General features: G+C 39.8%; 1 protein-coding gene across 6 annotated transcripts in view; it reads right to left on the reverse strand.

Annotated features, from left to right (window-relative positions):
• Positions 1-254: 254 nt before the first annotated feature.
• The window catches only part of nfasca (neurofascin homolog (chicken) a), a 145,388-nt gene continuing 130,567 nt past the window's right edge, over positions 255-15,075 (reverse strand). For 5 of the 6 annotated variants that reach the window (XM_084062098.1, XM_084062099.1, XM_084062101.1 and 2 more), the window contains 2 exons: positions 12,921-12,990; positions 255-4,585 (listed from right to left, as the gene is read on the reverse strand). In XM_084062098.1, coding sequence (XP_083918224.1) covers positions 4,357-4,585; positions 12,921-12,990 — 299 coding nt within the window. In that variant the 3' untranslated portion in view covers positions 255-4,356. Of the gene's footprint in view, positions 4,586-11,604; positions 11,972-12,920; positions 12,991-15,075 lie in introns of those variants that run through there. The other variant, XM_084062102.1, reaches the window with a different exon arrangement.

A 15,075-nucleotide genomic window follows, 5' to 3' on the forward strand; every position in this document is an offset into this window, starting at 1 on the left:
AAAACCGCCACCAGACTGATTAAAGTGTCCTTTATCCAAATGTGCAGCGCAAAAACTGAGCAGCAGGCAAAATTTCATAATGGTTGTTCCATTTAGTACATCATAATTGTATGCAGCTTTACAGAAAACTCCAAACCATATTTCCCATCTGGAATAAAGAACATTTACACAGCAGTTAAATGGGAAAGACAATGATAATGACAACATAAAAGCTGATTTGATATAGAGACAAAGAAAGACAATAAGTCGGGAGGTAGAGAAAAAGAGATAGCTTTACTATAAAGAAGGCGTCTCTAGCAGAAGTTGCAACATCTCATCATACACGCATACACGGTGAATATATTAATATGCCATTTTTCTGTTGATTAGATGTACCTTACAAAAGCTGTTATTTTGCGTGTAGAAGCAAGACTTGATGAGCTGCTCTGATACACAGTAAAAAGAAGATGCTAAAATGAGAATTCATAAAAAAGCCAAACAGCATGTGACCAATGGTTTAAAAAACTGTTATGTGCGCACTAGTAAATCCTAGTTGTTGTTTTTTTGCAGCATGTTAAATGAACGCAAACATAAAGCTGTATAAATAATAGACATTTTCTTCATTTTCATTTTCTTTCCCCCAGCTTTTGGGGAACAGAGGTGAAAGTCAAGATGATGCAGACAGTAAAAAAAATGTTTATGGCCGGGTTCTGTGCGCACCTTAAATCACCGCATACAGACACAAGAAAAATACGTAAGAAAGCACTGTGTATCAGCAAATATGCATAATTCTCTTTTCATAGTTAAATCGTCAGTTCACTAATTTCCCCACTGGGATCCATTTGGGGACAGGAGGAAGGCCATGAGGGGAAAAAGGGGCTGCAGGTATTCAGACCAGAACTAGAAGAAAACGCTCGAGTCCGAGGACAAAGTTCAGAACTAAAGTTTCAGATCCACAGCAAGAACATTCATCAATCCATTGTTTTTTTTTTTGGGTTGCACAAGGTTCATGAGTGAACTGTCTCTCTCTGAGCACTTGTCTTCCATTTGTTTGAGGACAGAGGAAGGGCAGGTGCTTGTGTCTCTGCTGCAGCTCCTCAGCACGTGTTGGTGAAACATCTCTGTCCATGGTACTAGAACTACAACCCCTAGGTCACGGTGAGTCAACAGAAGACAAACATCATAACAAAAAGAGAAACAACTGATTAAAACTCAGAAGGTATTGCTTTGAGGTGCTTTGCGGAGAAAGAGACTGGGTCTGCAGGAAACCACTCATGTCAGGGAGTTTGTGACAGGTATGTATAGGAATGAATGTACCAGCCGCCTGTCACCAGGAAGCGGAACAGCAGGAATGTGATATGGGATCATGGGAGTCTGTTTGACTTCAGAGAGGCAGCAATGCCAAGTAACAACAGCGGAAGGGGAGAATTTGTTCTCTGACACCTTAGCGAATGCAAGTATTATTATTATCATCTTTTTTCTAATGCTTTTAACAGGTGTTTGCAGAACGCTACAACTGTATATTTTTGGAGCACTTACGTCTTATTTACATCATAGATAATCTAATGTATACCTCTTTCACAACATATATTCCAAACCATGGTCAAACAAGTGACTGACAGACTTGCCACAACTGCACAATATATTACAGACAATGTCAAAGCAAAGGGCAACATGGAGTGAGAGATGAGTCGTGTTACTTTTTCAGAGTGTAAATGTTATTCAAAGCTATCATTACAAAGGTGCAAAACACACACACCTAGGACATTTGCTTGGTGGTTACAGATTTATGAATCTTTTCTCTCTACTCTGATTTTTCTTTTCTTTTGGAAATCAACTTTTAAATATTTACAAACGTAAGCCAGTCGTCAGGCCCCACACGTACAGGATGTATGCCAAATAAATAAGCAATAATATTAAATTTCTGTGATGTGTAAAAGTTATATTACATAAATTTTGAATACCAACATGGAATAACATTAATACAACATGAATACTAAAAGAGCAGCACGATTGACACATGAGCATGACTGTTTTAATGTATGATGACAGCCAGTCAGTGTACAGCAGAGAAGCCAACTGGATATATTCATTTCTGTAATGTGTGATGGACAATAATGTTTCTGAAGTCTGTCATAAAGATCTGATGAGTGTGTGTTGAACGCGTCTCATAACTTACAGTAAAAGTGTCTGATAAGATCCTTATTTTGGCTATGTCTGTGTGAAACAAAATAAGTTGGCCAAAAATGTATATGGAACAATTAATAAATTAAGGACTAATATATTAGTACTATCTACATAATGTAATAAATAGATATATAAAATAAATATCTGAAATACCTCCATCCACTAATTGTCAACGGTTAAGTTCGATTTGATTTAACATGGGAGATTTTTATAGTGCAGTTGAGCAACATCTACGCATGAGTGCCAAAGTGATGTGGTGAAACCAACATGCACTCATTGGACAGTTACCACAAATGAAAGAGGGAATAAAGTAAAAGAAAGAGAAAATGATTCCGTGCCAGTCCATCAATCAGCTAACAAAATGACTGAATTACAATGATGATATTGGAGGACAGTGGAAATCTATGGTACTTTCATTCCTAGAATTTTTTTCTTTTGTTTTTTCTTTTTTTGTTTCCTCCTCTGTGATTGCTAAATAGTTGGTTGATTAGCTTTAATTCAGAGGTGGCTTTGATTGCAAATTATATAGGCTTATACAGTATATATTCATGCTGCAAAAAATAGATTCTACCTGACCCTAATGCTGCCTTTTTCTTCTGTGATAATTCACAACTTGAACCGTTAATTTTAAAAATAAAAAAGGTGAGAGAAAGTGGTGCAGATCAAGCTAGAAAGATCACAGCCTGCTGGCCTGCATGCTAACCAGGAAGTAGCATCCACAGAGTGTGATGAAGATGGGTAGAGTAGAGAGAAAACACTGGCTTGTGGTCAGTGTTTCTCAAGCAAAACTAGCCCACTCTCCATTGCCTCTCCTCTATTCTTTGCACTAAGACACTACCGTGCTTTGAAACAACAAGTTTTGTACTGTTATTATAACGTCACCTGTTAAGACAGTTGAATTTGGTGCTAAAAACTAGCTGTGGCAGAAATCACTTCACTAGTGGTTGCCATTTTGAATATCTGCACATCTTACACAACAGGTATAGAGTGACAAAAAAGAAACAATACTCCACTTCAAAAACCAAGGAGAGAATTTAGCAAATTCTCTTAATTAACTTGTGACAGTGAAGGTTGACAAAAACCCAAAAGCTTTCATTTTTGCTCACAAGATTGAACTGGAAATCAGTATGGAGAAGGTGGTGGTGCTAGTGCATAGTTTTTGCAGGGCACAACAATCTGTGCCAGGACTGTTTACAGCATTTATTAATATGCATTGACTCATCTACCAGCGGTGGAGAACAAAAAAACAAAGATCTCTCATTGCGGAAATATCAATATGATAAACATATCTGCCGGCATCCTGCTGAGTTGGTGTTTCAAAGCTGATATGTTACAGGACGGGGATGGGTCTCTGCATCCACTTAACTGGGATGCTCATTTTGCGACACAGAGGTGTGTGTGTGTGTGTGTGTGTGTGTGTGTGTGTGTGTGTGTGTGTGTGTGTGTGTGTGTGTGTGTGTGTGTTCGTGTTTGTGTGTGTATGTGTGTGTGGGGTGCAGGTGCGTAATTGGGATTAGAACAAGAGCGGAGAGAAGCGGAGAATGTTCGGAGCGGGAACAAACAGAAAATCTCTAGAGACATGAAAGAGTGCTTGTACTGTATATTCCCCAGAGCTGCCCGGAAGGCACACTTAAAGTCTGTGTGGGTGGGGCGGCAGAGCATTGAGAAAAACTAGCAGTGTTCAGTATCTCCAAATTTCTCCTCAACCAGCCGATTTCTCAGAGCCACAAACAAACAAACAAACAGACAAAAATAAATGACTGGCTCATGGTCTACTTCCACTCTCGATCCTTTCGCTTCATTCTGTAGGAACCATCGCTCCTTTCCTCCTTAGTCATGGCCCACAACAGTCTTTAGACAGGCCTTGGTGTGATTCTTGTGTGTATAATCGTGTGTCATATGTGTCATATATCATCATATTCATATGTATGTGCATCTGTGTGTGTGTGTGTGTGTGTGTGTGTGTGTGTGTGTGTGTGTGTGTGTGTGTGTGTGTGTGTGTGTGTGTGTGTGTGTGTGTGTGTGTGTGTGTGTGTGTGTGTGTGTGTGTGAGTGTGTGGAGTGTGGAGTGTGGTGTGTGGTGTGTGTGTGTGTGTGTGTGTGTGTGTGCATGTGTGTGCGTGTGTGTGTGTGTGTGTATGTGTTTTCCTCCTATCCTGTAGAGGGAGCCGCCTCAGTGGTGCTACCAGGCTACGCCAGTGAGTAGATGGCATTCACAGGCGAGGTGGCCTCAGAGCTCTCATTGCCTTCTGTCTCGTCTTTGTCCTTCTTGACGGTGTACTGGCCGATGAAGGAGCCGTCCTCGTTGAACTGCCCGTCACCACCCTCGCCGTAGTCGACGAGGCTGTCGTCGCTCTCCTTCACATTGCCGTCCAGCGACGTCTGACTGCCCTGCAGGGGCTTGTTGTCCTCATCGCTGCTGCAAAGGCACAAAGGTCACAAGAGTTAAACAGGCATCGTGATGTCATCGCACAATGTCAGCGGCGTAAGTGTGTCCATAACTCCCCTACCCCCTCCCTGGAAGTGAAGGGTGTCCATACGCCCCCTACCCCCACCCCCAGAAGTGAATGATACTGCACGTTAGGGAACGACTGTTAAGAATAAAAAGTGTTGATCCGTGTGTTTTTCATTCCCTTGCTTAAACAACCAGCATGTCCAAACTGAAATACAAGTTCCATTTTTCAAGTCTGCCTAAATAATAGCAGCACAAGCGGCTGCAAAATTTACTTTAAGTGCACAGAAGCTTTTGAAGAACGTGGTAAGACCTACGTTTAACAGGTGGGACATATACTTCCCTTCAACCGATGCTTAGGCCGATGCATTCTCAAACACATGCTTACTTCGGGGCCATATTCTGACATGAGATGTTTGCAGGATAACTCCAACTTTCACACAAAATGCTGTCAATGCATTAGAATCGAAGAAGTTGTGCAAAAGCTCAAGTTGACAAATCTGCTTGATCTCAATTCGGAGCATGGCATATGTCTCTTACCCCTCTAGAGGGGAGAGAACTTCATGCATAGGAAAACAGAGCTATCGACCGGCATTAGCTTTCTTAGTGTCAGAACAAGCCAGTAGCACAACAGCAAGGGCATTTCAAGAGCAAAGAGAAGGATGCAAAGTGGCACTCCCAACAGGTATTTTTCATGGTATATTTCTCCGCAATGTCGGCGACTATGCAACACATGTTCAATTATGCGCAAAAGGTTATCACACGGCTCTCCCTATGGGAAATCAAAATCTACACTGTAGTCGGACAGCAATGTAGCACCGTCTGAGATTTCAGGAAACTGTCATGCTCCATGCCGAAACATTTGCACACCAAACACGTCGGCATCTGGGAAGAGTACAAATGTACAATTGCAGATGCAGAGCCATCTCTCTCAACAATTCACCCGAATTTATATAAATCCCTGACAAAACTTAAAATTCAGTCATTTTCTAAAGACACTCGGAGGAATTACAGGAGATTAGAAAGATATAACCCTGTACCGAGTACAGACAGAGACAGAAATGTATTATAGCCAAGAGGTGGAAAAGATGTTGCACAGGAGAAAAGTCAAGAGATGAGAGGGTACACTTAATGACTGAATGAATTTTAATCGATTAATATACTGTACTGTAGGCAAGTGAGATTGGCTGGTGCAAAGGGTTCACTGCCACACATGTATTTGTAAGAACTTGGAAGAACTGCAAAAATGAGAGGTCCTGGTCATCATACTGTGCTGTAGATTAAAATTGCTGTATGGTCTGGCCCAATGTACTGTATGTCTCTATAACCCTTAAATTCAGTAGGATGTACTGTGCAATAAAATGAGCAGCATAGCAGCTGGCAAATGGGTCCACAGTTCGATATCCTTGGAGTATGGCAGCAGTAAATCAAAAGGACATCTATACACCAGTGCCGCTGTAATGCTTTAAGATTAGATCTCTTACAGCTAATTAAATAAATCGAGCTGAGAGTCACAGTCATTTTGAAAAAAAAAAAACTGCCTTGGTGTCGCATTTGCCAAGCTTTCATTTGTTGACCATATCACACCAGCAATGTTAGTGAGTCAGAGGGTTTTGAGAGAAGGGCTTTCAGTACTGCCACTTCAAAATGTCTGAGAGCCTAGAATCTGGAATGATTCAATTATCTGATTAGGTGTTTCTTATTCTTTTTTTCTTCTTCTTTTTTGAGTGGAGGAGCAAAGGTGGAGAAAGTAACTTGGAGTGAGTTTCAGGTGACCTCTCCTACATAAAAACACACAGATTCCCACTAGTAATTTTCTGAGGGCACGTCTCAGCCACTAAATTAACATAACTTTAGAGAAAGTAAATTGAGCAAATTTCAACCACTTATTGTGTTGAAGTGTTCAACTTGATTCATTTATGTGTGGGTTAATAAGATGAGCCTACAGTTGATGAGGTTGTATCTTACATGCTAAGAATTGGGTGAATTTGACAGATGAAATTCTTGACCCCATCGTTCATGTTTTTACAAATGAACATGGCTGTAAGTATATAATAATCGATTAAAAGATGTTGCAAGTGAACAATTGAAAATGCGCAAGGATTCAGGTGCCGGTGAGGGAGAACTTTCTCCCTTCATACCTTTCTGTATGAGACCTTTGTACCAATGGGAAAGAAAATAGAAACAAAACAAAAAAAGAAGACAGACATAAGGTGCAGTAGGTAGAACAGAAAGACAAACATGACGAAGAGATGGAGAACCACAGACACAGTAGAACTTAGAATGTAGGCACATGGGCAATGTGGTGTTGCCATACTGTATGTTACAATGTAGCCTTTCATATTTTAGCAAGGGATAAGTTTTAATACATTTGAAATATGTTAAAATGAAATACATACTGTACTGTACATAACATCAAATAAAGAAAATCATGTGACATACTGTAACTCAAACGAACCCTCAGAACATCAGTCTGAACAGTAAACCTACAGGTTTAGGGGGAACATACTGTAAATGAGTTTATTTCTCATATAAGAGTGCATAGCGGCATAGCGTGCGTTCAGGGGGGCCTATGGGGGACTTAACAGCTGAGCTCACAAATAAAAGAGAATTTAATTTAAAAAAGTAAATAATAATGGCCTTTTACATGCAGACCAAACACAAAACCAAAATAACAATCCTTTAGTCTAAAGAGTCAGCGATGTTGAACTACTCCTCTACACTAATAGAAACTGCAGATGGTACAAACAGGTACAGGTGTACTCTCAGAGGCAATCATCTCAACCGCTCATAATAATACTCTAGTTATGCATTTGGTTGAAATGTGTTCTGGTTCCGTGCTTCACAGCATACAAAGCTCATCACAGCTAATTTAGTGAAATATGAGTCCCTGCATTCTGTCCTCCAAATGCTTGTTCTTTCCCTAAATCAGTTCCTTGAGGGTGTCAGATTGTGCCAAACATAGAACGTCCACCCTCCTTCCCCCCACTACAACCCAAATTGATTTCCCCATCATCTTTCACCTCCTACACCTGGTGGCGGATGCCTTTTAAATGTCAGCCAGCACAGGGGGGGAAAAAACAAAGCAATTAACCTCAGGCAGGGTGGAAAACATGTTAGCGCTTTGGCTGGAACAAAGAGGTGCAAGACCTCCAGCGCTGTTCGCTCGGGCTGCTTTTCGGGATCAGTACGTCCCCTTGTCCTACTGGACTACTTGATCCGTGAAAGTCTAGACGTCTTTATGCAGACGGATGCCTCTTTGGTCGCTTTACGAGCAAAAGTTTGTTATCGACTGATCCGTACGCTGCACATGGGTGGGCCAAATGCATGGGCCAGCACCTTCAGATTATATTAAAATCAATGGAGCTCAGAAAGTACTGTTCCATTATAGGAGTCTATATAATGGTGCTTCCCAGACACATGGAATGGAATGGAAATACGTGTTTTTGTGTGTGTGTGTGTGTGTGTGTGTGTGTGTGTGTGTGTGTGTGTGTGTGTGTGTGTGTGTGTGTGTGTGTGTGTGTGTGTGTGTGTGTTTAACTGTGTGCGGCAGTGGAGACATGGTCTGTGCTGAATACTTAATATGTTCATCCAGAGACTAAACTAAGGCTGTGATTTGATAATGCACCTTATGTGTGATATCATTTCCATATCCCATTGGCCTGCAGTGGGTTATCGCTTAATTACATGGTTTATTAACTTTAGTGTTAAACTTTAGTTAACCCATTGAGACCTGAGGCCGCTTCTAAATATTTTCAAAATCCTAAAAAAGAATTGGAAAAAAATATTGAAAAAAAAAAATTCAGTATCAATGGGTTAAAGTCTACAGATTGAAATGAAACCAAATTATGATGATATTACAAAATAACTCTCTTAAGGTAAATAGGTTTGCCAATTATTATGAGCTAAAACGGTATTCTATTTATTTGGCTGTGACCGGTTAGTGTTTGACACCCACAAGGAACCTACAGTACATGTACCTCGTACCTCGCTTCATCACTGAAGCTATACTGTTTGGTACCTCAAGTAACCGACTTCTATCATTGAAGCTTTATACCAAAGGAACCTACCTCTAACACTGAAGCACTATCCTACCCCAGTGAACCAACCACTATTACTGAAGCTACTGTATATCCTACCCCAGTGAACCAACCACTATTACTGAAGCTACTGTATATCCTACTCCAGTGAACCAACCACTATTACTGAAGCTACTGTATATCCTACCCCAGTGAACCAACCACAATTACTGAACCTACATCCTACCCCAAGGAACCTACTCCTACCACTGAAACTATACCCAGAGGAACCAATCCCTATCACTGAAGCTATTGTATATCTTACCTAACAGAGGCTATGCTCTACACACTATTTGCAATACTGTACACATCTATCAAAATAAGCTAGCTATAGTGACCTGTACTTTCTTACTGAAAGCCTGGATCCATCATGTATTCCAACTGCCATTAAGGCAGTTGGAATACATGATGGATCCAGGCTACACTGCCTACAAGAGCAGAGATTTGTTAATACATTTTCAGTATATGATGAACTTTTGCAAGTCCAATAATTAATAATAACACAATATTCCTTTTACAAAAAATAAATCACGCAGAAGCTATTACACTGTAGATACTATCAGTCCTCCCATAAGGACAAACAAACACTTCTCTTTCTAAGATGGCTGACCATGTTCAGACCATTTCAAAGTTGTTATTAACTTATTTGTGTCCAGAGATCAATATGGTCATACCTCTAACCAGTCTCACATAATCTAACTCAAGTATTTGTTTATGCTTGCATGCAAGATACAAAATGTATATAAAATGTAAAGTATTACAAAACTAGTAATACTAATAAGACTATGCATTATTATTGCTGACTTATGGCGTATAATTGTATGTCATAACGTCAGCAACAATAACATTGTACAATGAACAACTTGTACACAATTATAGAACAAAGTGGCAACACAATATCTGCATACGTAATTAAGGTTTGACAGCAGAGAGTAGTAATGTTCAGCTACAGGCCCGCACACAGCCACTCCCAAGTTAGTAGCTTGTTACCCGTCCCGCCCCAACCATCCCCAGTCTCAGGGGAAGCATCTGCCCCAAACTTCCCCTCCCAGACATGCGCAGGCCGAGGAGAGAGGAGGATGCTGTTGCAAAACCAAAGTACCTGTTCGCGTTCTCGTTCTCGTTCTCGTTCTCATTCTCATTCCTGTCAGGGACAGACGACCCATTTCAGCGTGAGGGAAAGAGAGGGAGCAGACATAAGGACAGAAGAGAGAGAGAGACAGACAGAGGGAAGAGAGGCAGAGGCAGAGAGAGAGAGAGAGAGAGAGAGAGAGAGAGAGAGAGAGAGAGAGAGAGAGAGAGAGAGAGAGAGAGAGAGAGAGAGAGAAAGAGAGAGAGAGAAAGAGAGAGAGAGAGAGGTAGCGGAAAGGAAAGGAAAGCAAGGAGACATCCTCCAAAGGAATTATCTCATGTATGCGTGCACACACACACACACACACACACACACACACACACACACACACACACACACACACACACACACACACACACACAGAGAGAGAGTGAGAGACAAACTCTCTCTCTCTCTCTCTCTCTCTCGCTCTCTCTCACACACACACACACACACACACACACACACACACACACACACACACACACACACACACACACACACACACACACACACACACACACACACACACACACACACACACAGCATGCAGGCTCACTCCCTCTCCCTCTCTTTCTCTCTCACAGACAAAACAAACTAACAAACAAGCAAACACACACACACACACACACACACACACACACACACACACACACACACACACACACACACACACACACACACACACACACACACACACACACACACACACACACACACACACACACACACACACACACACACACACACACACTCCACAATTGTGGACCTAAGGGATTAGTGCCAGGGATGGAGGCTGGGTCAGAATCAAAAAGTGAGGCTTAGCAATGACCTTGACGGTAAGAGACAGGATGGATATTAATATTAATACACACATTATTGATTAACAAACATAGCAAGGGCTCTCAACATGGAGATGGATTAATCACGTCGCAATAAGCACACAACATAGCACCACTTGGGCAATAATGCATGCTGATCGCACCTCTGGCCCAAATTAACCGTTCTGCACAAACGCTGTGCTACATGTTAAGTTTCACAGGTGTCACTGTAAATGACCTTTCAATCAATGAAAGTGCATTTTCACACTTTCAATGAACAATAATGAAATCATGCTGCTCTATGTAAGCACGACCTGTACATTTTGACCTGGGGACTGAAAGATTACAGGGTATATTTTTGTACAACATATACACTTAATAGAGTATCTACAATATCTTTTGTATTTATTTAAATGTGTGTCCTTTTCTGTTGTCTTTTCAATGTTTCATCATCAGAGAGTTAATTTAACTGGACCATTAAGGGCCCTTTTTAAACTCCCTACTTAACAATCTGGATTTTACATGTACAACTACTGTTATTGTTCAGGGCATTTTCAGGTCTTTTTGAGTACAGCTACTATTTTAACAGCTGTGTGTCACTCCACATAGTGGAGATATAGGTTTGATAAAGGATTATTCTGGCAGTGTGCAATTGCAGTGTTAGTTTTTAGACATGACATTGTTAAGTTTAACAATATAAAGGCCTAGTTATACTTGCCGCATCTGCGTATGATGTAAATTTCGCCACCAGGTCATGTCCGTGGAGACATCTACATGCATGCCAGATTTTATGATCGCACTTTATACATGGATAAGTACCATGAATTCACATGCGCTTGAAAAGAAATGCAGATGCTCATTCGAGAAGTTGAATAAAGAGAATCGTTGCTGACAATAAAGGACTTGAACTGGAACTGATGTTTGTTGGCAGGCATAACAGAATTAAAATCTGAATAAAAAAGGACTACTCAAAGCTTCGCTGAAGGAATTTATTAGAATCTAATGTCTTCAGAGTATAACAGGAATGCACAGGAATAACTGATGCAAGATATAGTAAAGATAGAGTAAAACGCCATGACACAAGTCCTTCAGTTGTCTGGAAGAAGGTCATTAGATTATGCATTGTCCTGAGTGTGGCCTGCGTTCTTGAACACATGTCTGCGGACACCACGTCGTGTCCGCTGTCCGCGGACCCTTGCGCCTACCCAGACGCAGCAAGTATAATCAGGCCTTTATAGTCTTTGACTCAGCGGGTTATATTGAAAATGTTAATGAGGTAAAGTGGATAGAAAGAGAGACAGATTGAGTCTCATTCTCCAATTGGGCCACAGATCAGTGGGACCTGGAAAGAGTGAAAGACACATCACTCACCAGCACTAAAAACAATACACACAAAGTTCATATTAACAGCAAAATCCTGACTATTAATTTAACACTCTGAATTATTCAGTGTAGATCCCTAAATTACACAATCATTTGCTAAATGTTATTGTATTTAAAAAACGCAGGACAGTATGTGCCTATTTCTTGGTGATTTACACTACATAGTTATTTATTTTATGAATGTTATTTTATAAATGTTTTTCTTTTGTTTGGTTTTGTTGTATTTGTTTTTTGTTTGTTTTTTTGGTGTGGTGGAATGATTACTTGTATTCACTGTTAGGTTTGTCTTATTTTGTCTTATTTTGTTGTTCACCTTTGGCCTTATGATATTTTCTGATTTTATGAATATTATAGAATCAAGACTCCCACACAGGCCAGGTATTTAATGTTTTAAGTACAGACTGGTCCTATGACACAAGCTCCCCTATATGTGTATAACTATGCTTATTCCCTGCTTTCACCAGAGAACTACTTGACCCCCGACCTGAGTGTTTAATGTACTTCTCCTATGAGCTCATGTAATAAACTTCTATCTTATAATAAAATATCTCTGACTCTGTTTGCCTCAACATCTTGATTGATCCAGAATGCCTTTACATTGGACGAGACTGTAATAAAGTTGATAATGATCTACCATCAAACGAAAATATACAGGCATTTGCAATTTTTCATCTAAAACAATCTCCTAATACCATATACCATATTTGTACATATAAATTAATCAGGTTTTTCAAGCTAGAAATGTATAGATTCCACTCATTCAAATAGCTGAACATCAGATATCACATAACACCTTGCTGCTCAGATTAAGTACCCATAACTCCCTAGATCCTACATGTTTCAAAGACCATACGATGACTCTTCACGAAGGCAACGTAGACCGGACATGTCCTTTCAGTTGTACTTACTGGTAGTCAAACGATCCATCCTGTTCTTTCTGATCCACGTGGTCCAGAGGGAGATCTTTCTTATCTCGGACTGAGGAAAGAGGAGAGCAGAGGAAACCATGCAATGTGTTAAAAGAAATACTCATTACTACTTTAACTTAAATACTTAGAGCTGAGGTTATTTTATTTTTTATATTAATTAAAGATAAGTATTTAGTGAGTCACACTGGCCACGTTTCACAGCAGCCCTGTTAGTTATATACTGTACAGTATAGTTCATTTGAAAAAAGTACTTTACTGCATCTGAAATTAATCTGCATATGTTCATCCTTACCACAGCATTTAGTTTTTACTGGTTTGTTTTCAGTTTTTATTAGTACCATCTAGTCTTTTTTACTGGGGTAGCATAGTCCTTCTGCTCTCTCCTTATCTAGGTGTTAAACACACGTTTTAGTTCTAATCTGACAATTCTTCATTTTCTTCTTAAAGAAATTCCTTTGGGGTAGGGCTGGGCAATATGGACAAAATCGAATAGAACAATATTTTTGTACCTCGATATCAATATTGTGTTGATAACATAATTTTTATTTCTTCAAACATTTTCAAAAATAGTGAAAATAGCTCGGTATTGTGAGCTTGTACAGTAGATTGGCATTTTTGGTATAAATAAATATATATATATATATATTTGGTTATGAAATAGGCCTTAAAACCAGGAAAAGACTACACTCATGCCATATCATGGTATTACGATATTCAAAATCCCAGATGATATCTACTCTCATGCCATGGTTTTTATGTCGATATATTACCCAGCCCTACTTTGGGGTAGTCTGTATCTGGTTATTAGCCACTGGGAATTAGTCTGTACTGTACTTTGACATTATCAGATTGAGACACCTACCGAGAAGGTTTGAGAAAGCAGTCATGCACCGACCACCTAGACATTATAGACACTGTAAAACATCCACAGTACTCTGTTGTCTAACGTTCCAAAAACTTTATAATAATCAGGGCATATCAATATTCATGATGCACCAGCAATGAATGCTGTTAGCTGTATGTAAATACTGTATAACATTTCAAAAAGTAGAACAAAATGTATTACGTTTTGTTGCACTAAATGTAGTGACTACAATAGTTTTTCAATTATCACATAATAAACAGTCAAAATAGCAATTAATGTAATTACAGTAATTCATCTGTGTTATTATGGCTGCACAATGTAACTTTCCTGTTCTACGTCAAAGGTCATGTCTCACCTAGACACGGGATCTAAATGTCTCAGTAGAAGAGCAGGGAGACCAAATACAACCGCCGCAATTGTAATAGTAATAGAGTATTAACATACTCTAACATACAGATTGGACAAAATGACATTTCATTCATGTTTTCTTTTTACACAGTGCCACTTTAAGCCTCCTGCAGCTGTTTGTCTTTAATAGACTACTGTACTTACTGACTGTATTACAATATATTTGCAAAGGCTATGTAATATACTGTTCTATTTCTGCACCTTATGTATAAGCATTTTCTGCTATTTTAACCACACAAGAGTTCGGCCCACACACCTAAGTCGGACCGCCAATACGACCGATATGTCTTGTGTTTAGGGTTATGTCTAAGTCATAGTGACATGTTTTCCTTTTTCTTTCTTCTCCCCTAGAGCTTTACAAAAAAATACTTCTTTATACCTGTAAACTTGTGATGTGACAATAAAGCTGAAGTTAGTTGTTGCTTGAGGGCCTATTAGAAAGATCTCTTGACATACTTAATTATTCTGAATGTCATTTTCCTTCACTACACAGTTGCAGAAAGCTGGCTAAAGGGTTTCTTCTACAGCACATCAGCACAGATAACAGCTTGCAAACATTCCAGCCTTTGAAGCTAGAAGCTAGGATGCCCCGCCAGCTTCAGCAAGTGGGCAGGTCACAATTCTTGACCTGCCCAATTATAACATAATGTCATACACAGTCAAATCCTCAGTGTTCATTTATCCATTCGTAACTAGTACTCTCTCAGAGTCAAATTAACACTAAGGATTTTACAATGTAGTATGCCTTTGACATCCCTCCTTTTGCTGTTTGCTGTTTAATGGGTATCATCATCCGACTTTTATACCAGCTCTTACCTTGATATTAACCACTTGAACTTGTGCGGCAATGTAGCGTGCGAA

This window comes from Gymnoscopelus microlampas (genome assembly GCF_963454915.1).
Source record: "Gymnoscopelus microlampas genome assembly, chromosome: 7".
Taxonomy (NCBI): Eukaryota; Metazoa; Chordata; class Actinopteri; order Myctophiformes; family Myctophidae; genus Gymnoscopelus; species Gymnoscopelus microlampas.